This window comes from Falco rusticolus, chromosome Z (assembly GCF_015220075.1).
Source record: "Falco rusticolus isolate bFalRus1 chromosome Z, bFalRus1.pri, whole genome shotgun sequence".
NCBI lineage: Eukaryota > Metazoa > Chordata > Aves > Falconiformes > Falconidae > Falco > Falco rusticolus.
The window spans coordinates 65,435,764-65,460,494 of record NC_051210.1 but is presented as its reverse complement, the minus strand read 5'-3'; the positions used below and the strand labels follow the sequence as shown (position 1 = coordinate 65,460,494).

The following is a 24,731-nucleotide window of genomic DNA, read 5'->3' as shown; positions in this document are numbered from 1 at the left end:
TTATCTTCAGATGTTCAAACTTCAAGCACCTTAATTAAGACTACATTTCAACCAGACATCCCTTCTTCACTTCAGTACTTAATTCCTCATCAGTTGAGGTCTCTGGGTAGGAGTCTGCTATGAAAGTCAATAGAAAAAACATTTTGAAGAGCTCTGTCTTTCAGACAAGTCATCTCAGCCAAGAAAGCAAAGCATGCTGTTCTACAGAAGATACAGAACACTGAAATCCTGGCTCCTGTGCTTTTATCCACTGACTTCAGGGCAATTCCTGTTGTCCATAAGAAAACTCCTACAATTCCTGAAGGCAACCTGTTGCCAACTGGAAGACTTCAGAATGCTAATGTAAGAGAAGGAATCAATACAATTCTAAGTTTATTTTGGAATTCCTATACCATTTTAAAGGTGGTGCTGACTACTGGTATTCTTGGACTTAGGAATCTATTAGCCGAATGCAACATTAAGAATGCCTTGTTCCAAGTGGAAGATTACAAAATTCAAATGCATTCTTACCAAGCATAGATAAGTATGCTGTATACGACTGGAAATGCTGTGTTTTGCACAGGAATTATTGCCAGAAATACAACTGGGACAAAGTATTGATCCAACTTGCACATTGTGCAATCCCAGTGAAGTTTCTTTGGCAATACTGCTGTCTCTAGACGTCTTTAAGAACAGAAATTTAAAAATAAAGAAAATAAAATTATCTTGAAGCCCTTTTGAACACGAAGTTTGACAATGGAAAAAGTTTCCCAACAATTCCTCAGCACACAAACAATGTCTTCCCAAAGGCAGGAGAACGTCCTGTCTATCCAACCAGCCAAGTGCTGCACAGCTCAGGCTTCTTTGTGATCGTACTGGTCATCAGCCAGCATTTGAGAACTAAGTATCTTTTTAATTAAAAACCCAACCAGTATTTACCAGTTTCAAGAAAGCATAAGTATTAGAAGAAAATACATTTATAAGTAAAATGATACAGACAACTCAAAACCCTTACCTTTCAGTAATGAAGGAAAAACTAAATTATGCCATTAGGAGTTCACACATTAGATCTCGGGACACTTTTTCAAATGAGTATTAGAACAGTATCCAGTGGAACTGCAGAGCCATGAAATAGAGTTGGTGAGTGTAAAGTCTTTTTTTTTTTTATTCTTTCCAAAATGCCACAGTGACATGAAAACAGCTTTGCAGAGGTCCATGCCTTTTACTCCATCAATACCTACCTCACTGATCACTTCTCATGTGAGGAACAAGGCTTCATTTTAACAGGAAAGAGCATAAGCTTTAATTATTTCCACCTGGGCTATATGTTACTATCAAGTTAGAAGAATGCCTTAAGTAGCAATAAAACTAGTTTCAGGTCTCAGTTGAGGTCTAAAGTATACTGTCAGTTTCTAATGTGTGCGGTACTGCTGGACATCAAGAAGGTCTTATAACAAGGTAATTTAAAGTGTGCTTATCTTTCCTAAAATTAAGTTTTGGCACAGATTTCATATAGTTTATGATAAAGACAAAGAGGCTAGCTACACTTTCTTAAAGAAGTTGCCATAAGACTGATTACAATTAATCACTACAGTTTGTTACTGTAAATCTACATTTTTACAGATTACCTGGAAAAATAATTCAAGTACAAACAATACCTACAAGAAATAATTAAACTGAACTACTCAGTACTTTTAGCCAGGATTTCTAATCCCAGATAAGCAAGTCTAAGAGATTGCTTTGCAGGACTAGGCACTGACAACCGTTTCATTCTGTTCTGTTCCTTTCCATGCACAAAGGCACCTCAGCCTATGAAGCAGAGCCCAACTGAGAGAAGGTATATCGTATCGGTTTCTTCAGTTAGTATAAATATGGAACATAACACACCAAGCAAATAAAAGGACCACTTGTCTTATAGCATCACTTACAAAAGCAGGAAGTTCTGCTTGGCGGTATTTTGTAAAGTACATTGTTTCATAAGTGAATTGCTGCACACTGGAGCTCAGTAAACAAGCTTAGTATCTTGTGTTCATAAAATGTATTTGTAAGGACACCCAAATGTGCAGAAACATTTAAGCCAAGTGCAGGAGGCTGACAAGGAAACAAATAACCCTAGTGAAAGGCAACACTAGGAAATAGCTAAATACACATATGGCACAATGGAGCATTAAATTAAAGTGTTAGAAATGATGGTAAAGGACAAACCAGAAGATAGTACATTTTCTGGTGCCACAATAAACCTGGCAGAGGCTGAATGATAAGGGAATCTTCCCCACAATGATAAGGGAATAATTCCCCACTACGGAATTATAAAATGATTGCTCAGAGAAAAACAGGAGGCCCAGCAAAACACAATGCACACTCCCACATCAAAGCCCAAAAACCACCCACTGGATTAGCCAGCAAGTCCTTTCTATCCTCATGTTCTCCAGATTCTCCAAGTCTGACTCAAAGCTCCCACTAACATTTGTTACCCATTCCATTGATCTGGAGGGGAACAAGTGCCAGACAGAGCTGCAGCTCAGGACATCTGTGTTAAGAGATACACATGCTTGTCACGGAAATATTCCTAGAATTTCAGTGCCATGAGGGCACAGTTTAATGAAGTGCTAGTCCTATGCTTAAACTGAAGCACTATATTCTTTAAAGTCAATTTTCTCTGCATTTAGCACTCAACATGCTTTCACAGCACCCAAATCTCTTCAAGTGCTAGACAAATGTCAAGGATCAGTGGGGGCTAGAAGGTTTAAGAACCCTGCAACACTCACAGAAGTGCTTAATTTCAAAGAAATGTTTAACTAAGTGCACAAAAGTTGCTCTAACAATAACAGCAATTACTCAAAATAATTTTCAAAAAGGCAGCATTCCAAATTTCTCCCTTCTCTGCCAGTTGTTAAACCCACACTTAAGTACAAAGCCTTACGCTTACAGAAAGGAAAAAGCCGCAGAGCCTTTTGCAATTCAGTAATCCTCATCTGGACAGTTTTATTGGCAGGTGCATTGACATGAGACTAATAGTAAGTGTCTGGCACAATTCTCTGATCATGTTTGGGGTGAGGGGTAGATCCGCTCCGCTCTACTTTTAAGTAGTGGCAGAGAGTGAGAAAAAGTTGCCAACGCTGACACTATGCACAAGACCATGCCCGTTCTGCAGACACTTACACATTTTTCCCATTATAGGCTATCTTACCTCATGCTTGTTTTACACAAATGAAAGCTCCCTGCTTGTCCTACAGACATAACACAGATCTAGCAGGTTCTAGGAAGAAATAAGCAGTCTTTTTCTGTTACCCAATCACCTTCCCCCACCACCACTCCTCTGAAACAAGCCCTGCAGACAGTGCAAGAAACAGGTATATAGTAACCTTTTTTCCTGAGCTCAGGATCCATACGAAGTGGTTTTACTCAGGCTTAGTTAGGTTGACCGCATTTTGAATATTGTTAAAAACTGCTGGCATAATTTGTTGGTTGGGTTCATTTCCCCCCCACCCTTCCCCCAATACATCCAAGATTGTTTAAATGAAATTTACATGCTATCTACACAGTTATTACACACCAATGGAATAATCTAATTTGGGCACCGACTAATTAGCTAGATATTCTGCATCTATCAGCAGAAGTTTGTACCAGCAGCTACTAGAGGAATAAACTCCTCTGTAAGATAACCAGTAAGGAAAAAACTCATCCCCCTATACTCTCTTTCATTTTCAAATGAGCAGCTGTCAACCTCCATCTTGAACTTTGAAATATTCCAGTAGGGAGCAAGCAGTTACCAGCTCCTGTCATTCATACCACACACAAACATGTATGTTCTGAGCTCTGGATATTATGAAGTCCAACCAACTGGCAAGCTGCAATGGCATTCCACATGCACACTGCAAAACACTACAGAGCAAATTGAGTGAAAAAGTCAAGAACTGGCAAAAGAGAACTTAACTCAGCACACAAAAGGGAAGTTTAACTTTCCACTACATTTCTAGTTGGCCTTCTCCAATAGGGGAAAAAAACCAACCAACCTCAGGACTTCGCTTACCTCTTTCCTAGCAATCCCCTTTCAGGAAAAGAGTAAAAATGAGGACAGCAGCAAAGGGGGCTCAAACAAACATTTCTAGACTAACAGTTTGCTCTCACATGCATCAGATTACACGCTTCTGTTCCATTACCCATGTTTGCCCAAGCTATCTACATAATACTGTTATGACTCACAGGAGTGTTATCATTTTACAAAAAGGGAATGAGGAAAAAATAATCTCTTAAATCAGGGATTTGATTGTTGTTCCCTCTTTAGGAAATCGCTTTGGGCATGAAGCACTTACCAAGTGTGCAGAACCCTTCCCCCAACAGATTTTTGTAATCATTGAAAGGGAAAAGGGAAGGGAGGCAGCAGGAGAACCATGAGCATTAAAGGGATTTCAGTTCCTATGGAACTCTTCAAGCAATACAGTTACACACGTGTCCAAAGTGTCTATCTTAAGAGACTTCTCCCTCCTATTAACTTGGACATAAGATTTGCAAATCAGTGAAATTCAGCCAAGAATGAGAAGATATTTATCTGCTTGATTATCCATAGCTAGCTTCCAAGTAATTTTCAGGGTGTGCCAAACAAGTTACAAATTTTGATTTCTAATGAACTTATGCATGATAAGCTATTGCAACACCAAACAGACTGCAAGCACAGCTTTTTCTGAAAACCATTAAAGGGGGTGAAGAGTTTTATTTTCAGTTACTAAAACGAATGCTATGCATCACCACTGAGAAGGGCCAATTCACATTAGGGCAAAGGAGATTTAAGGTCAGAGACATGGTGCAGACTGCAGAACTGCATCTCAATTGGTTAGGGCATGCTCACCTTTCAGATTTGATTCTCCCTACTGCCAGTTAATTTCTGTGCAAAGGCAGCTCTTTTTGCTTCTAGATCAAGTATAGCCCTGTCACTGTCTGTTGTAGCTCACAAGCTTCTAAAGTTTAAATATTTAAAGACTCTTACATAATTTCATTAGGACTGGAAGTGTTCCCAAGTCAGCCATGTTACATCTTCAATAACTAATGACAGACAGAAGCAGTGTTTAAGGAAAAAGCTGCACCATCTGAATAACAGTACACATGTGACCTTCTATTCATCCTTCTAAACTGCTTTGGAATCCAAGCTCAAGATTATTTTGCAAAAACCTTTTCAGAAGTGGTAACTGCTATATAAGCCTCTGATGAAAACTCCTGAGCATATAAATTTCAGTACTACAGAGCACTTCACAGGTTAAAAGCTCTGTAACAGAAATAATCAGAATGCTATAAGCAACATGCCATTATGTCCATAGAAAACATGTTAGTAAGTCTGCAGCAGGTTATGGAGACATTTCTGATTCATGGTGCTGTTAGAAACTGCCAGAAGTAATCCATTTAGTTATGCCTGAATGACTAAGTGCAGTTTGATTTTTGACAAAGCTTCAAGATATTTCAAAACAAAATACTGAAACATTTCATACAAGCTAAGTTATTTTAATGCAAAATAATACATCATATAAGTAATGGGGGGGAGGTAAGCAGGCAGGAGAGAGAGCAGAAGAGGGAAAGACAAGAACAATTACATTTGTTGCATACAGATGAGTTAACTTGAAGCAAACGTCCAGTATCTAATGAAACAGGGGAAAAGGAAGTATTTGTTAAAATGGAGGTAATGTATGAAGTTTGGTTGTGTTGGGTTTTGTTCTTGAACAGTTAGTTTTGAAGGTGAACATAGAACAGACAGTGTAAGAGCTTCAAAAGTTTGGCTGAACTTCAAAACAAAGTAATGCAGGTTAGCCCCATATCAGTGGTCTGGAACGGGTGCTGAGCTACTGGGAACTACTCCGAGTGATTTAACTGCACTTACCGGCATGCATGAATGAGTACAACCAGCAAAAGAGCTCTAAACAAAGCTGAAATAGAATTCCTAGCAAATGATTGGTAAAGGGAACCACCTTGGCAATCGCGCTGAAATAAATTATCAAGGTCAAAAAAGTCAGGCCCAATTTCCTAAAGACTTTGAAGATTACCTTTTGAGTTTGCCATGGCAGGCTACACACAGCTTGTTTTGAGTGCAGTCAGCATGGGAGCAATACATCAACTGAAGTAGGGAACTGTTTTTTGCTTTAGACATCAGAGTTGTAATATGATGTTAGTAATGCAATTATAATGACGAACCTTAACAGCTATGTTATCTGTTACTACAAACAAAACAAGGTGACAAGACTGGAATTAGGTAACTTCAACGACCCAAAGTTAAACTCTACTTCAGAGGAAGTGTTTCACATGCATAACACATCACTGCTAGCTCCACAAACCTGCTTTGGAGCTTTACAGACTTCAGACAGCACAGAGTGCCTCCAAAGTAGCTAGACCTGTACATCATGGCTTAGTATTTACCACTTCAAGTTCAAAGGTTTCACTTTTGTATATGTACTTAGTGAGCTGATGAATAAACCAGGGAGGGCAGCTTCTTGGATCTCCCCAATCACAACGTTTTCAGTGTTCCTCCAAACCCAGAACTGAGCTTTCAGGTCCACCCCAACATCCACACTCATTAAAAAAAACTTAAAAAATGGGGTGCCTAACAAAATCTTGTCAGTGATTGCATTACCATGACAAACCTACACTGCTCAGCTAGAACACAATAAATGCTGCATCCAACAAAAATCTGTAGTAAACTCAGCAAACCTGGAGCAAGTAGAGAGCCTTTCAACACACTCCCAGGACTAACAAGAAAATAAAATATTTACACTGTACAAGAATGTGTGCTGATGGAGATTAGCTTAACTAGTGTAAAAGCAATAGAATAAATAACCAAACTGTGCTGCATACTGTAACCAAATTCAGCATGACTACATGAGGAGGGCATTAGCAGCCCAGCTGCTGGCATTAAGTTCATCCTCTGAATACCCAAACCACTACTCTGTTCCTCCTTTATATTCAACTGTCCTATTAAGGAAGAACATGGATTTTGAGAACAATTACTAAAAAATTGTTTTGTTCTAATTTGATTTAAAAGCTCTGAAAAATAAAAGCATGCCATCTGCAGAACTGATTTACAATATGATTCAAGCTTCAGCTACAGGAAGTTTTAACAGCAATTATTCCTTATGAACTACAGAAGAGAACTGCAGCAACCACTTCAAGTGCATCCACTGTCAGTACTCATTTACAGATTACCTGCACCACCTTCTATCTGCTCAGAAATTGAGGCTATGCAAGACATAGTATGTATGCACATGCATAACACATACACACTCTTAATGGTTAGTTAGAAACCTGTATCATAGCTGAAATGGTTGCTTAAAGGGCTAATCTGTCAAAAGACTGTTTAGACTTACAGTGCCACATCCTCCTCTGGAAAATACCTGAACCCCAACTTTCTACTCACACCTTTGCAGTGTGCTAATCAAGGAAGAACATGTTATGCTTATGCCTTCTCATTTGTAACTGTTCCATGTCTCAAGGCAGTAGCGTGATAACCAAGAACTTTACATCCCTAGAATAAAAAAGTTGCTTTGTTTACCTGAAGATTATAGAACACCACTACATGTGTGCAATACCTTTATTTTCTCCATTTTAAGTATGAAAAAACCTGAGGATGAGATGTTTGCTATGTGCATTTTTTAACTTTAATGAATACTATTTGCTCCACTTTCAGGAGCCCAAACCTGAACTGTTTCCTTGTAAAACACTGAATTGGAACTAGTAGCAGTATTTCACCTTCAAAAATATGAAAAAAGTTTTGAATTGCATTCATGAAGACTTAATTTTTTTAATTTAAAAAAGAAACCAAACAAAAAAAAAAGCAAGAGCTGGACCTAGCAATTACCCAGATCTGAAATTCAATCCAGGTTTTTCTGCTGCAATGCAAAAGGACAATAAAATTCCATCACAAAGGGACACATCTGGCATTTATGAAATCCAGTTTGGCACAGATCTTATACATGAACAAGACAAAAGCTCTCATATCTATGCCTCAATAGAAAAACAGAAACAAGCCAACAATACCTCAATGATAGATGTTTTTAAGAGACAGGAAGACTGAAATGCCTCCAAATCTGTACCTTAAATGCCAGCCCAATAAATAAACTCCAGAGTAAAAGTTAGTGAACTGACGGGTTCAAGGAATTAAACCATATGCTGACCCTTTTCCTTTTAACTCACCATACGGTACAGCTGGAGACACATAAAAAGGAAATGCAAAGTCATTAGAGAAGCTCAGCAAGAAGGAAGCTAACTTAGATGTTTGGATGCCAGGGTTCAAATCTTGCCCAAAGCTGCAGAATTGCCAAGTCCTCCTTTCATGCTTAGTAAGTAATGGTTGTACACGAAAGGGAGGGCAGGGGAGGTGGGGAACACAACCCCAAGATACCCAGTCTTATTAGTGGGTTCTGATGTATCTCGAACACTGACACACACAGATTGAAATTTCTAAAGACTGGAGTCATAGGAACTCTGACATCTCATATCTAGAAAGGCTTCTCCTAGAGAAATTCAGTGGCCTTAAAATCTGCCAGAAGGGCAACGCGGCAGGGTGCACACCATTCAACAGCTTTCTTTGATGCTACTGTTGGGCAGGCACAACAGATAACTGCTCTCCGCTCATTTGTTACTCAGGAGCAAAGATGAACTAATTTGACATGTCATCAACAGCCATGGTTGTGGCAACCACGAGATAGCGGGGTTTCAGAGACAACCTCCTCAGAGCACAGACTTTTCATCCCCTTGTAGGAAAAAAAAAAGCAGAAGGAACAAGAGGCCACCTTCATTCAGTGAGCAAGGTCTGATTGAGTTTAGATACAAAATATCATGAGGCAGAAGTGGACTGCCTACCAAGGACAGGCACTGAAGTATCACCCAAGCATGCAGAGAAGGAATTAAGGTGGCCAAGGCCAAAGCTAGTGTGGGATACAAAGGGTAATGTGAAGGTGTTCCACTGGTAGGTCAGCAGCAAGACAAGGATAACACAGGCCCACCGCTGAACAGAGTAAGGTACTCGATACCTTCTCTAAGATCTGTTAAGCCTCCCTGATATTCATGCCTAGCAGTAAAGCTTAGACGAGTGAGGTGGTATCTAGTCAAGTCAGATCTAACCATGATTAAAGGTGCACTTGCAAGTCCGTGAGACCGGATGGCTTGCATACAGTCTTGCTTAAGAAGGTAGGCGATGCCATGATGAGGCTGTTCAGGTATCTTTAAGAAGCAATGCTAATGAGGCAGGGGGTCAAATGAGGCAAAGACTGAAGGAATAGATTTTCCCAAGAGGCTATGAGATCTACCTCCAGAGATCCTGAATGAACCAGAATGCACAGGGCTCTGTCAAAGCTTGATTCCCTCTGTTTTAAACTGAAGACTGGACCAGATTACCTCCAGCAGCTCCCGCCTGTGTATACACAAAGGCTTTCCAAGCATCCAGACAGACACCGTAAATATTTAAGCCATCTTGCCAGACACTCTAACAAGGTCTCCAGTCTTCAAGATGCGGACATTAACAGTACTGGGTGGGTGGAAAGAAGTCAGTTCAACAGCAAGAAAAAATCCAGTCAAAATTTCAGAGGCAAAAGATTAAGAATTTTCTCTCTAAGGTATATTCAAAAGTGTAGAAGACATTAGCTTTTAAAAGAAGCCAGCGTGTTCATTTTCTGAAATGTTTTAACACTGTTCCTGGTAACATTTTAGAAAGGTTTTTTTAAAAAAAAAAGTTGTCAACATCATCTGCAGGTAACAATTCTCCTAAAATACAGTATTAAAAATACAGATTTATGTTAATTCAAGGCAAGGATATCTAACTTCATAACCGAGCATTCAGGTATCTGAATTGATTCTTAACCTTTTATCCACTGAACTGATTGGTCCCAATTAGTTTCAGAGACTTACATGACCGTTACACACAACAAGCAAATCAGGTACACTAAACATGTCAGGAAGAGCAACACATTCATTAAAAGCCTTTTGCTTTCAAAGGTTGTAAGGTCAACAAAGCATTAGCAGCAGTTATGTTTCACACTCCTTGTTGAGTACAGATACTACAAACCTACTTTTTTCCTACTGTTACTCCAGGAAGCAATTATAAACCCAGAAAATTTAAGGAAGTATGCTTTAAAGTTTTGAAGTTCTAGGGAGGCATCATTTGCACCAAAAGTAACTACAACCATTTATTTCCACCTCAGTATATTATTGTCCCTGAAATTATTCAGAGGACACTGAGTAATAATACTGCACACTTCATGCTACAATGTTTATTCTTAACATTTTGTGGATAAAGTGTTTAAATAGTGTCAGATTCAATATACCTGACCTTTACACAAGGCTTTAATGTGCTATTTGTGCTGCCAAGTTTATAACATGATTTTATACATATATAAAATCAAAGTGACAGCACAATCCTAAATTAAGTTCTAAAAATACTGTAAGCTGTCTATAGTACCTGCTACATTGTTTGATAATTAAGAGACTCAAGTGTTCTTGCAGTTACGCACAACTCTTCAACACCAGAAGCTTGGTTTGTTGAAGGTTCTTTATTCTTACTTTGGGAAAGGTTTTGTTCTAGCTTGGGTTTTTTCTGTTGAAGGGCTTGGGGGTTCTGTTTTGATTTCTGGTAGGTTTTACCAGCTTGTAGAAAGGATTTTATAAAACTGGAGAGAAAAGCCTACTGTGCCATGACTAAGTTCCCATGCTCCTCAAAAAAACCCAGACAGAACATTTACCTAAGCCACATTTACTGTCTTGGAGATTGGATTTTACAAACACTAAGAAATACTCATTCTTTGCTTAAGATGATACTCCAAGTTTACAGACACAGTTAAGACTGACCTTTTCCAGGTTCAGGCTGGCCTGGTCAAACCTGGAATTCTGGATTCCAGATCCTGCTACCTAGGGATTACCAATGCTTGTCTGCACAAAAGTGATCCAGGTAGAATTAGCAACTCCTGACTGCTCAGTATTAGTTGGGAACAATCAGTTAACATTGCCACACAATACATTAGTACAGTCTAACAATACAGTTAGAAGGCACCCCATCACCATCTTGGAAGTCATGAAGCCTAATACACTTAAGTGTAACTATGCAAAGAGCTTTTAAGTTGCCTTCCTCCCCACTTCCAGAAGCCTAAAAAATTTTTTCCAGACAAATCAAGTGTTTCTGAGTGTTTAAGACTTACTTCACAATTCACGTACTAGAGAAAAAGAGACACTTTTAAAGTTCTACTTTGTTACTCTAAAGACAGTCAAGCTTCACTGTTTATAAACTCATTTTAGACAGATAAACAAGTACAGCAAAGGATACTCACCAGAGGAACAGTAAAATATTAATTCACAGCTCCTGTTGTTGAACACAGTTGTTTCAATCAAGTCTTTCATATGCAAGAATGCTAACAAATGGAATGCACGGAACACTGTGCCATGGACTGGCTGGAACAGACAGGTTTGCCCTTTAGTTACCAATAAGGAAGTCATCATCTGTCCTCTGGCATCCTCTCTGCCTACCCCTCTTTGAGGGATTTGGGTGTCTTGGCAAGCCACTCAAAGCCAGGCCAAGGTAAGCAGTAGCAAGCCAAAAAAGAAGGATGAATTGAAAAAAGTATGGGAGCTACAAAAGCCAGAGATCAGAGAATAGCAGGGAGCGCTCACTCACACCCCTGCCTGGTCAGGGTTATAGCCTGCCAGCACACCCACCTATTTTACTGAGCCCTACTTTGCTATTTGGAAAAAGAAACAGCCATTTGGCAAATCATTACCTTTATAGGTGCTAAATAAAGTACCTTAGAGACAATCCATAATGGCATACTAACAGTGGCATGCTAATTGCTAGCACCAGATCACATGAAGACCTATTGGCTTTGATTTCATTCATAAGACACTAAAATTTGTGCTTGTTTATCAAACTTTTCTAAAACACTAAATGAAACATGCCACTGTCCCCCAGCAGAGAAACAGCATGACAAGTCCTGTACCCTTCTGCCCAGTGCAATGAAATTTTAAAAAATATGTGTCTTACTCAACTGTGTTACGTGCTTCAAGGAGAACTTTACCATCTTGATACTCAAAACAATAAAATCACCTTCACAGCCCAAGCACCTTTACTGAGTTACTACTCTTCGTATTTATGCAAGCGGAATGTTGCAAAGCTCTACACATAACTAGTTGACATCAAACCTAGCAACACCTTCATAGATGCTTGAGAATGCAGTTCATGTACATCATTCACCCTCAGCAAACTGTCGTGAAGCACCTTGTACCAAGCTTCTGCATCTAGTTTGATTTCAATGCCAAAGACTGCCTGAAGAAAGGGCTGTCTTACAGAGACACACAGAAGTAGTTTCTAATGCTAATACTTAACTAGCAATTTAATATAACTAGTTACTTCCATGCCTATTTTAGAGATCTGCAAGAGCTACATATTTTCAAGTAATATATGCCAGGTCTTATGTGCATCTTTCAACAAATATGAATGAGATTTACTAAGCACACAACTGTGTGTGTGATCCTCAGTTTAGCCACCAGTAGTGCTGAAAGTGCAAACACTATAGAAGTTGTCAAGGAGAACCTAAGCTATTTAAAACTGAAGAGGACTCTGTTTTCAGCATGGTACAGAGTAAACAAGATACTTAAGTCAGCAAGACTAAGCTTATCAAGCTCAGGTGTAGAAAATAAAATCTTACTGAAACTAACCAAAACCAACAGGCACTTTATTAACGTAGACGGCCAAACATAAGAGTCCATTGGTTTGTATTAATGATAAACCATGTATGTATTTTATCATGTACTTTAATACTACTTTAACTGATCAACAATAAAAATAAGGCTAATGATTATCTTTCCCCCAATGCCTGGATGCTGTAACATAGCAGATCTATGCAAAGAGTTACAAGTTATCAGATTTGCATAAAACAGTACTGGGACAAAATATGCAATGATGCTTACCCAAAACACTCTCAACCTCCAACTATAACTTAGGCTTCCAGAAACATTGGTTGTTTTCTTGGTTTTACTTTTCTAGAAGTTTGTTTGGGTTTTTTTGTTTGTGGTTTTGGTTTTTTTGTAGTTGTTTGTTTTGTTGGGTTGGTTGGGGTTTTGTGTGTTTTTTCTTTTGGAACCTACATATACACTTACACATCCTAGCACAGCAAAGAGTTCCACAGTTTACTTTATCTTCATGTGGGGAAAAATAAAAATAAGAAACTACTTCAGATGTTTCACCTTCCAGTTGTACTAGTAGGGTGAAATGGGAACAACTGTTGATTACTTAACTTCTTCTGTACCACTTCCAAAGCACTCTTTAGAGACTTCAACCTCACACCAATCTCTTCAAAACACATCCACTTACTCTAGTTCAGAGCAAGAGCTCTGATCTACTCAGGAATGCTGTGTAGCAAAACTATTTTATACTTTTGATAAGTAAGATATTATGAAAAGGGAGGAAAGAACAAAACAGAAGAGTACAATACGCATAGTGTAAGCACAGTGGCTTTTTACACTGGAAGCATTGTTTTCCTGCTGTGAGTTAAGAAGTAGTAAACAAAGATTTGTCTTTTTGACTGTATAACTGAGCATAAATCTCTAAAAATATTCAAAAAAAAATCTTAAGCTCTACTACTACACAGGAATAACAGGTTCAGTTCAGAACGTGATTTTATATGCAACACTGGTTGTCCTGTCTTTGTTCTTTCTTGGAATTTCTACCTGCATATTTATTGTATGCAAATAAGCATAAATGGTGTTAAGTTTGCCACTAATAATTCTGTCCAGCTGATCCAGAAATTCACCTCTGGGCTACCACTTCAGAGCCTACTGACCTCTTCCAACTTGCTGTAAAACTCACTGCAATCAAATTTCCACTTCTTGGTGGCTTATTAACTGTTAAGGTATGTAGTCACATGACCCAAGATCATTGAAACTACCCTTTCTCATTAGGGACCAGTTTCCATAGGGAACCCAGAATGATTTACTGGATGGGTCACTGCATCCATGACACCCACCTCTACAGGAGGATGGCCCAACTTTGATCCACCCTTCTCTGACCACTCAATTTACAGCTTCCTGGGCATGGAAAAGCCCCAGCTGAGCACAAAAGCACCACAGGTGAGCTCACACTGAAGTCATCACTTCAAGGCAAGATTTGACCAAAAAGGAGAACCCCTCTTGCATCACTTTTGAGAAGCAACAGGGACAACAGAAAGAGGGAACAGAAGAGTAGCTGAGAATAAAAACCTAACAGCTCACCAGTTAAGAGCTGACAGACAAATCTTGCTTCCAATGTGGAAGTCAGATTTCACTGCACTAGTTGCACAGAGACAAACAAAAGCTAAGCAGATCACTATGTTGTTGCTCCTCCCTGTTATTCTCATACAAAAAAAATCTGCTTCCTTGTTTGAGGATAAGAACTCTTTTTCAGCATTCCTAAACAACAGCTTTATTTCAGGACCATTTTAGTCATTACAATGAACTCAAATGCCCTCCTTTTCCCTCTTCGCATTTGAGAAGTATTTTTAGATCGATGCAGAAGTTCACCTGAAGAGTCAGAGATATGCCAAAATCGAATTTTGACCCCACCGTTTCATGTTGAAAGCCATACAATCTGGTTTCAAAGGACCTGAAGATGTGCAACTTTTAGAGACTCATTCCATTTGAAACATAGACAAGTATCTTTTCACGTAGAATAAAAATAAATACCACTTCTAGCAAGTTGAAGCAAAAAAGTCTGAACATTTTACCTCCACCACAATGTAATAAACAAAATCTGTATTTCCCTCCTACCTTGTGTTACAGGTTGCCATTTTTAAACTCTAAAGAGTTAGGGTTTGGCACTTCTGCTAACTCACCACACTAAAATTTGTAAAGCTGACATTACACCAAGACAATTTCTTATCTTGGGGGAGGCTGCATCTCCTTTATTTCAATTAAGGTTCTTCTGCTGAAGTCAAATCTTTGAGAAATCAGTAACATTTAAAAGTCTGGCACACATGCTGTTTAGAAAGTCTTTGTTTTCTATAGTTCATGAAAATCCTCCTTTGTTTATCCTGCCTCTTTCCAGAAACTGAAGTTGACAGCAATATGGAAAGTGACCATTAAATGTCTTCACAAGTACATCAATTTTCCTGGAACAGATTGAAGTTACACCTTGATGAGTGGATATTCTCACTCTACAGGGCTTCACACAGGCAAGGCAAGTCCATCATTGTCTAGAATATCTTCAAGAAAGTACAATATCTTCAACTAAGCATGATTATGGGCATTAGTAATACAAAAAAGCTGCATGTGAAGCACACTCTTCTATGTCAATCTCTCAAAAAAATCCTTCAATTTGTCTGTGTCCTGGTTTCAGCTGGGATAGAGTTAATTGTCTTCTCAGTAGCTGGCACAGTGGTGTGTTTTGGATTTGGTATGAGGATAATGTTGAGAAACTGATCTTTCAGTTGTTGCTAAGTAGTGCTTACTCTAAATCAAGGCATTTTCTGCCAGTGAGCAGGTACACAAGCAGCTGTGAGGAAGCAGAGCCAGGACAGCTGACCAAAGGGATACTCCATACCATAGAACGTCATGCTCACCATATAGAGCTAGGGGAAGAAGAAAGGGGGGGGTATGTTTGGAGTGATGGCATTTGTCTTTCCAAGTAACCATAATGCACAATGGAGCCCTGCTTTCCTGGAGAGGCTGAACACCTGCCTGCTGGTAAGTAGTGGTGAATGAATTCCTTGTTTTGCTTTGCTTCTGTGCGCAGCTTTTGCTTTCCCTGTTAAACTGTCTTATCTCAACCCAAGAGTTTTCTCACTTCTACTCTTCTGATTCTCTCCCCAGTCCCACTGGGGGTGGGGGGAGTGAGCAAGCAGCTGTGTAGGGCTTAGTTGGCAGCCAGGGTTAAACCACAACAGTCTATTTAGTACCTGCATGAAGTTATTCATTTTAGGATTATCTCCTATACTACCTATCTGTACAATTGCTCTTCTGCTACCAACAGCCATACAAAACACAGACTGATCCTGGCACTGCTGGACAGCTGCTGTGTGTGACTCGGAGCTGGACCTGGTCACCCACCAAATTAATATGCAGCATTCCCCTGTGGCTGCTGAGGAATACCATGCATGCTACTGGAAGTTCCATAGGGGACACGTACTAGAACATCATATGAGCACAGAGGACAATGAGCAAAACCTATACACACGTAGTTAAAACCACGGACACAGAGAAAAAAAATCTAACAGGGTATCTAGGTCTTCTGGAAAAAGAATGGCAAGGAGTTTCTCTAAAGCTAAGCTTCCAAAAAAGCTTAAGCAACTCTAAACAGAAATTATTCTGAACATACTTTAACATTGCCAATAGAACTCACTGTTCTTTGTAGGTGACAAAACTCTGATGTGTTTCAGGTGCTTCATTTTGTCTCCCCACTATCTTGCTGCAATTGAACTGGTACATAAGTATTTACCTTAATGAAATGCCTAATAATGAGAAAATGGGGCAGAGATTCTTTTTAACAGTCCTCCATATTTTATATGCATACATCCAGGTTTGTTGGCTTTCATTCTCAACCTGAGCCACTTCCCTTGCTACTCCACATCCAATTTTGAAGGCAGATTTCAAACTCTTCATCAGGATGCACAGACATTTCAGAAACAGAAAGTCAAAACTGAACATGACCCACATATTGTAAAAAAAAAAAAAAAAACCAACAGAAATTAGTTACTCACCTTCCCTCATTGATTTTTGCTTTGTCTCCTTGACAAGAGAGGTTCTCAATGTAACCTAGAGTGCAGTTGATTCGGGTCCAGTCGGGCTGGCACACGGCAAGGAAGTGAGGGCGCAGTCTACCTATGGAATACTTGGCAATGTCTGTCAATGACTGGCTAGCTGCTGCTCCAAAAATGAAGGTCCCAATGGCTTTGTAAATAGTGGCTATGTAGTTATTTCTGACAAATGAATTGGAGTGCAAATGATTGTAAAAGACAGAAAGAGTCTCTCCTAGGATTATCTGAAAAAGAAATAAGGACAACAGTTAAAGATAATCACTTAAAAAGAAGGATACTACTCATTGTTGCTAGTACTCAGACAGGTAGACTCACAGGTTAATAATCTTTACAAACATTTAACTGGAAATTTAAATTTTCCAAGAGTCAGCAGTAACCATGCCCAAACCTTAAACATTCTAGGTAGAAAAAAACCCCTTGTACCTTACCCTGCTGCATGTTGAACTTGTCTTTGTTTTAAGTATTCTGAAAATCAAAAACTTCTCAGAGTAACATTTATCTGTATTACTTGGCATGGCTCTAGTTCGCAATGTCTTCTCCATTATTATATCTTATTCAGCTAAACTTTTCTATTCTTTTTCTATTTCATTATAAAGTTACTGGGGTTTTTTTTGTGAAGCAAGAGACTGTATTGAAGGGTCTAGACTCCATTTTCCAGTTATTTAAACAAAGAAAAATCCTATTCCTCAGGAAAATTGAGGTCTTTCCAAGGATTTTTTCACCCTGAATCCCCAGAGTACATGTATCAAGTGTTGACAAGAAAGCAAGATTTAATTTTGTTTTCCTGAAACTTTATCTTTTGCAGAAAGTAAGTTTTTCCTTAAGCCAACTTCACCCCAGACTGGTTGGATGTTGAACCAGACAGTCCCATTTTGAACAGAAAGGCTTGACTCATACAGGTTATCAGATGGGTGGGGAGCTATATGCATGTATGTGAAGTGATCTTCAAAAATTCTGTAAAGGTTAAGTGATGGCTCCATCTGTCACTTGAGAGTGACAAGTGCAGAATCCCAGCAAACCAGACCTTTGGTGAATGAAGCCGTTATTAGACACACTGACACGTGGGCAGACAAAATAGCTGTCAGCAGCTTTGCACATCAAAGCAAACAGACAATCCCATCAGATGTGTGAACACTGAAGTTTTACAGCCCGCACCATATTGAAACATGGACTGAAGCACACAATCACCAGAGCATGGACTAAAGCTGAGAAAGTTTTCAGTGAAGTAGATGTTGGTAAGCTTTTATACAGAATCTACCTATCCCAGAGACATGGGGATATAAACTTAAAGATAGCTGATCAGAAATATCACAGCCACAACTGGTAAATAATGAATCCCTTTTAAAGGGACACTGCTGTAAAACGTGCCAGAAGGTCACTTCTCTCAGTTGTGGTGACAAAAAAAATCCGGTGATGTCAATGTTGTCTGCATCCAGATATCCAGTACCTGCAAAATGTATTCATCTTCAATAATCTAAGCATTGAGCAAAGGACATCAACACTTGCTTTCACCATCTGACTTCAAAGCAATCTTGACAGAAAAGCCTGATTTCATAAAAAAGATGATCCCTGGTGTTACGATGTTAACTTTATTAGCTAAATGTTCATACAGGTTCATATGGAAACTGAATAATTTCAAAGGAAATACATCCATTAAAAATTACTGTATTCATTGAAGCCCTTTCTGATTTGAAAGTCCCTGAGCTGCAAATGACTGGTAGCAAAGTACAGAGGGCAAAACATCAACCTTTGCTTGCTGTATTCTTCAGTTCTTCCTCACCCATCTGTTTCAGCCACTACTAGAAAAGAGGTAACAAGCCATATGGACTTCAGTTGTGACTGCTACTCTTAGCTGATACAGTAGTAACATGGTATGTTACTATATAACAGTGTGAAAAGAAGTCCTATCTTAAAAGATTGGATTCTTTTAGCATAAACCACTTGCCAGTTAACAGAACACTCAAAAACCAAGTTTTATCTGCTCCATAAGTATTTCTGTAAGTTTTTGAAGCAGTTTTTCCAAGAACAGGAAAACTAGGTAAGTCACAGTTTTGATTCCTAGTCACACATTTCTACAGTTATGCAAAAAAATTCCACCCAAGAACAAACATAAGCTACAAGCTGACCTAGTTGGAACCTAGATAAAAGTCTATGCAGTCCTTACGCAAGAAGCAGCGGAGACTGCCATAATACCCCTCCTGATTTTAACCTGTTTGCCCAGGGAAACAGCTGGCCAATACTGAGGTTTACATTTAGCTGCTCCTTTTCCAGCTTTGATTCCCAAAACACACTTGGATAAATATTTATACACTTAACGATCTTATTTGGCATAGAAAGTTGTAACTCTGCCTAAAGTGTAGCTGTGATGAGCTGGAATGTCACCCAGCACCATGAGTGGTGTCTGATGCTTTTTAGTACTTCTGGACAGACATCTTGAGGCCCCTGTTGAAGGCCCATTGCTGTAACTGAAGTGCAGTCCCATGAGACTTAGGACATTAAATGGTTAACTGATGAGGTTCAGCTCTCCCCTCTGCCCATGCCCCCACCACTTTTTGTACCAGCACTGGTACTCATCTGGTATTCTTCCAGGAGTCTTTCCACTCAACCTAGCTCAAAGATGCTGTTTTCTGCCAGGTTAAGGAGTTTCACTAGTTTATAGTGGTTCAGACAAGCCACCAGAAGAAGAAAAAGACGGGATTAATAGTGGGATCTCACCTTTTGTCCATAGTAAGCTATTAGGTTAGCTCAGCTGACAGCATGTAATTAAATCTTAAGGACACAGAATCACTATACATTTGAGCCAGCTCAGCTGAGCTAGGAGCTGTGGTCAAAGAGGGAGATCTCTTAACTGGAGCTGCAGAGGCAATCTATGCAGATCACTGATCTGAAGAGGAGGGAAGGAGAACATTACCCAGTCTTCAAGCCCGTTAGGTGCAATATGAAAGTGAGCCCTAGCAGTAACTCTAACACAATGGGCTGTTTTATCCTGACTTTCGGGAAAATACCCATTCTTGTTCTTTTTATTCTAGGTATGCTTTTGTTAAGTTCTGATTGGAAGTCATAACATTTTTCTATTAAAAAAATGTTATCTGTTGTTACATTTCCACACAGATAAGTACTTCTGATAACTCTGCAGCAGATAAAACATACTGACTTAACAGGTCATGCAAACTCATATTCTGCAGGTAGTACCTCCCAAAATAGAAAATCTTGACAGTGATTCAAATACATTAGTGTTACTCTTCACTGATACAGTAAAGGAGGAAGGTTTTTATCTTTCAGACCATACAATTAAGCCACCATGGTTCTAAGGTATTCTTTTTCTGTTACATGATTCTAGTTGTTTGACCTCAATTATAGAAAATCTTTTCATTATTCTTGCCAGAACACCATTTCTACTGCTTTAGCACCTGGTCTAATGACATTATTTTGAAGTTGAGAAATCTTACAGAACACAGTTTTTAAAGTCTGTATTAACAGACTGCCCCTCCTCCCTCTCCCCCACCCCCACTGAAATCAAATGCAATGAAGAAAAGTTTAACTTACAACAATTATACTGAAAGGAATAATTATTCCTGCTAACAATTTATAAGAAATGGTGTCCTCTTTGTATGGATATCGGATGGATTCATCACTACAGAAAACTCCTCTCTGGAAGGGGACACGTCTTGAACCGAGAATTGCAAAAGGCAAGCCAGCTAGCAAAAAGGAATAAAAAATACATTACAAATGCAACAAACTCTGGTGATGATTATACCCCCACATGTGCAAAGAGAAGTGCATAAAGAGGAACGGGCATGCAGCAAATTAGGAGGTTATGCACTTCCTTTGGCCAATGAGTACTGCCTTGTCTTCACAGCTCCCAGGAAGGACTGTTGAATGATGGAGAGCAGGACAGGATTCCTCTCACCTTTGCATTTGTAGCACATCAGGTATGGAAGCATGCCAAAACCATGATTCAGTAAACAGTTCAATTGACAACCACCAAGTTGTTCAATCTACTGCTACTGCCACAGTTATGTGGTACCATTCCTTTATATTCCAGTGAGCAATAGTTGCCCCTTTATACCTTCTCTGGACAGCTTTACAAGTCAGAAGAGCATAAACTTCATTTCATGAAAGCAGAAAAGGGGTGCTTCTCAAGGAGTGCAAGTGCAGAAGGAGTTTGGAAAAAAGGAGGAGTTATACATGCATGCAAACCCCTCACTTCCACACACACTGCATAGTTCCCCGGAACAATGTGGTCACTGCACAAGCCATACAACCTCAGGGCATGGAGATTTTATTCCCCTATCTTCAATAGAAAGAGTAAGCCTTTGGCTCACCCTAAATTCAACAGGACGCAAGATTAAGGCACACAACACTTTGTGCTACTGCACTTCAAGAGACCTGCACACTAACCAAAACTAGCCACTTGAACAACAAATTAGAAAAAACCAAACACATTCAGAATGCAATACAAATTACTACAGATTAATAGAATCCCATTTTTAAACCCTGATGCTCCATACCCGACACACACAGTTCTGCACAATCTGTTTGCATACAGGTATGAATGCCCTCAAAAAGAAATAGGTTGCATGGTAAAAATAGTAGAGGGCTACCAAGAATGTTTAACAAAACAATAAATAGTCGTCTTTAACTTAGATATGTACAACACTGTGGCACTGAAGTGCTTAAAAGCCCTTGATTTTGTGCTCTAAAATTCAGTAGTACTGCACATAAAATGCATACCAATCTATAGATTTGGACAACAAAAATTATCTGAGGGGAAATGCTCCTAATCTAGTAAGGGATTGGAAGGATGAGAAACAACCTCCTTCCTTCCTGCCAGAGAAAGATGTTGCTGTAGTCTCAGTTCTCTGGACTTCTGTGTCAAGGCATAGCCCACCTCTTACTTTCCATATATGCAGCTAGCCCCAAGTAAGTGTATACAAAAAAAAAGCAAAAGCAGAAAGAACAGGAGAAAAAGAAAGGATAAAAGAGTTACCAACCAAGCAGTAAAAGAACTCTTAGGGAAGGTAAAAGAAACACCAAGTTACACAGTCAATACTTGCAAGAGGTAAGGTAAAAAAAAAAAAAAAAGACAGACTGACCTAGGGTCCTTTTCAACCCTCCTTCTCCCTTCAATCTCTACCCATGAAGTTCTCCAAACTAAGCCTGACTCCCAGGCCCATCACAAATGATGCAATCAATGATTTGCTATTGATTTTGTTCTTCACACCATAAAGTGACTGCTTAAAGTAATGCTTAAGTTTGAGAACAGACACAGCAGAACAAATAACAAATGAATGGCTCATAAGGTGAAAATTTCCTTGAAGTGACCTCTGGTGAATGACACAGCTTTGTTCCACAACAAAGTAGTTATGGGCCGATCACAACACCCATGTATTCCAGCTAAGCCCATCGCAAAAGAATCAAGTATCTCTGTACTGTTAGTCATAAAAATCAAACCTCCCCTCTGAAAGTGACAGAAGAAAACCACTGCCATTGTGAAGAGGGGTTGTTGCCAGTGCCAGACCAGTGGGACTGCAAGTGACCTAGCTCTGGAAGCTGTCCAAGCACACCAACAAAGCAGAAGGACAACAGCATGGGCTAAGAGCCAAGCCAGAGCCTTGCCAAAACACTGGCCCATTCAGACAGCAGCCAGCACAGAGCCCTGGAGCTGGACTCTGCAGTACAGTGAAAAAACATACCCTTTCCTACCAGGGGAGGGAAAAAAAAAAATTTCCTTCTTCCTTTTTCCTAGTACTAAGGAAGAGTAGCAGGGTTTTGAAAACACTACAGCCCAGACCTCATTTCTGCCCTCCCCTTGTGTTGATATTGTGACAGCATGTCACAATATACCATCAGTTGTTTAATATTTAGCTGACTTGTGCAAGGGAGGAGACAGGAGCAGCATGCACTCATGGTGAGGGACAATCACTTGTCAACATAACGCCATCGTGTGTTTCCAACACCATTTGCCCTATAAAATATGTATGGAAAAAGGTTTCATCCTCTGTCCTGCACACATACTATCAAGACTATTTTTGGAAAGCATTTTACTAGATCTCCAGAATCAGAGAATGACAGGTATACTTCTTCAGAGTAGGTAGTTTTAATCATCATGGTAAGCAACTGCTCACAAAATTTAAGTTCAGCCTAGAAAAACTTATCACAGCTTCACCACACTGCCAAACACTTGTGGTTCACAGATGGTGTCACTGACATCATGTCACCAGCTCTGCACTGTCCTTCTCAAAGATCTGCTCTATGAATAATGGTGCCATGGTGGCTTAGTCCTCATTTTCTCTTCCCCACACCTGAATGTTTCAGCTTCTCAAGGTGGGAGATTTGAAAATTTTCAAGAGTGCTGGGGTGTTTATGGGGGTCTTTTTAAAAATGTAACTGCCTGCTGCTAAATCAGATATGAAAAGCAATGGTATGTGGATCATGGGAATGATGAAGTCCTTCATGCAATGACAACGCATGCTTTTCCATGCAAACAGAAGCTGCTTGAAACATGTGCTTATTCTTCAGCAATATTGAGATTATGATGCAATTAGTCTGTAATTGCTTGCAGCACCTTCCTGTATCATGATCATGCAAACAAAACAAACTGGTTCTGTTTTGCTTTTTAAGTAAGAACCAGTTAAAACAAGTGTCTTCTCTTTCATAATTTGTTTCGCCTCTTTTACTTTGTCTGCAACCAATGCCACTTTGCTAATTAAGAAGCCTTTACATTGTTTCCTGAAGTCATAACCTGCAAAATTTAGGTAAGACAGTATGAGTTGTAAAGTTTAGGTATCTACCCATAACAATTAATTGGAAGAGTTATGCACTGAAATACAATACAGCTAAAAAAAGCTTATGCAGTGAACTTCATGAAGTGTTTCTTCAGTTTCCCCTCAACTGTGTGACAGATCTAAGTAGTAATTCCATTTGTCTTATTGCTGTTCTCAGTATATTTCAGTGCTTAAAGGAGGCTTGCTCCATGAAAGCTTGAGGTAAATTTTAATTTCTACTAACCAGATTACAGTAAAATTGATCAGACTCACTTAACACTGTTAAGCTGAAAAGTCACAAAACTGTAACATTTGTAGTTTACCTTTGGCTCAATCCAAGGCAGTTATTAGCCTGAAAAGATGTGCCCATACTGGATTTTGATTTCTTTTTGGTTAAAGTACTTTCTAATGTCAGCATCTACTCCCTCAGAACACAGCCCATACAGCAGGTTTAATTTACTTTTCAGACACACACAGGCTGGCTTCACTATTAGGAAGGGGGAGAAAAGCAGAAGTCAAACCAGAGGGGCAGTAACTCTTACTGATTCTGGCAGATGATGCCATTAAGAAAAACTCCTCACAATACTTAGGGGGTTTGTTCTATTTTAAATGAACCAGCAAAGTCAAGTTTTGTGGGATTTTAAGGGTTTGGTTTTCTTTTTAGAAACACAAACTTATTTTCCAAAATCAAAGTTATTTCAAATATACAGCTTAAGTACTTTCCGCAGTGCAAGTCTCTTTCCCTTGAAGACAATGCAGAGACTGGGGAAAATACTATGGCTTTTTCATTAGGACAGGTAGGACAAACAAGCAGAAGAACTGGCATAAGTAACAAAAGAGGCACAGACTCTTACTTAGCAAGTACAACAGTAAGGTTTCCCTATAGTTGTGATAGACATGTTACTTTTGCACCCCGAGATACACCATAATTCCAGAAGACATGAATACATTTTTGCATCATGACTGCAATTTCCCAAGTATGAAACCTCCTGGCACAGGTCTGGATGTGACTGAAGATACCAAACGATAAATTTGTCTTCATAATGGTACAGGGTCTTAACTTCCCAGATACAACTGAAGAACAGATTTTAGTAGTAAAGGAAGCTGTGCACATCCTTGCCAGATTTATCCACATACAAGTCTAAAGTAATTTAACAAAAGAAGAAAAGACTCAATGGTGGATCACTAGGAAAAGAAATCCTGCTCATCTGCCACAGCAATGTGCTGCCACAGTAAG

At 39.3% G+C, this 24,731-nt stretch overlaps 1 protein-coding gene across 3 annotated transcripts in view; it reads right to left on the bottom strand.

Annotated features, from left to right (window-relative positions):
• The window catches only part of PLPP1 (phospholipid phosphatase 1), a 67,928-nt gene that overhangs the window by 16,664 nt on the left and 26,533 nt on the right, over window positions 1–24,731 (bottom strand). For 2 of the 3 annotated variants that reach the window (XR_005101896.1, XM_037373513.1), the window contains 2 exons: window positions 20,274–20,425; window positions 16,671–16,951 (listed from right to left, as the gene is read on the bottom strand). Coding sequence is in view for 2 of the 3 variants with exons in the window: in XM_037373513.1 (XP_037229410.1) it covers window positions 16,671–16,951; window positions 20,274–20,425 (433 nt within the window). In the remaining variant the exon portion in view is untranslated. The remainder of the gene's footprint in view (window positions 1–16,670; window positions 16,952–20,273; window positions 20,426–24,731) is intronic. The other variant, XM_037373512.1, reaches the window with a different exon arrangement.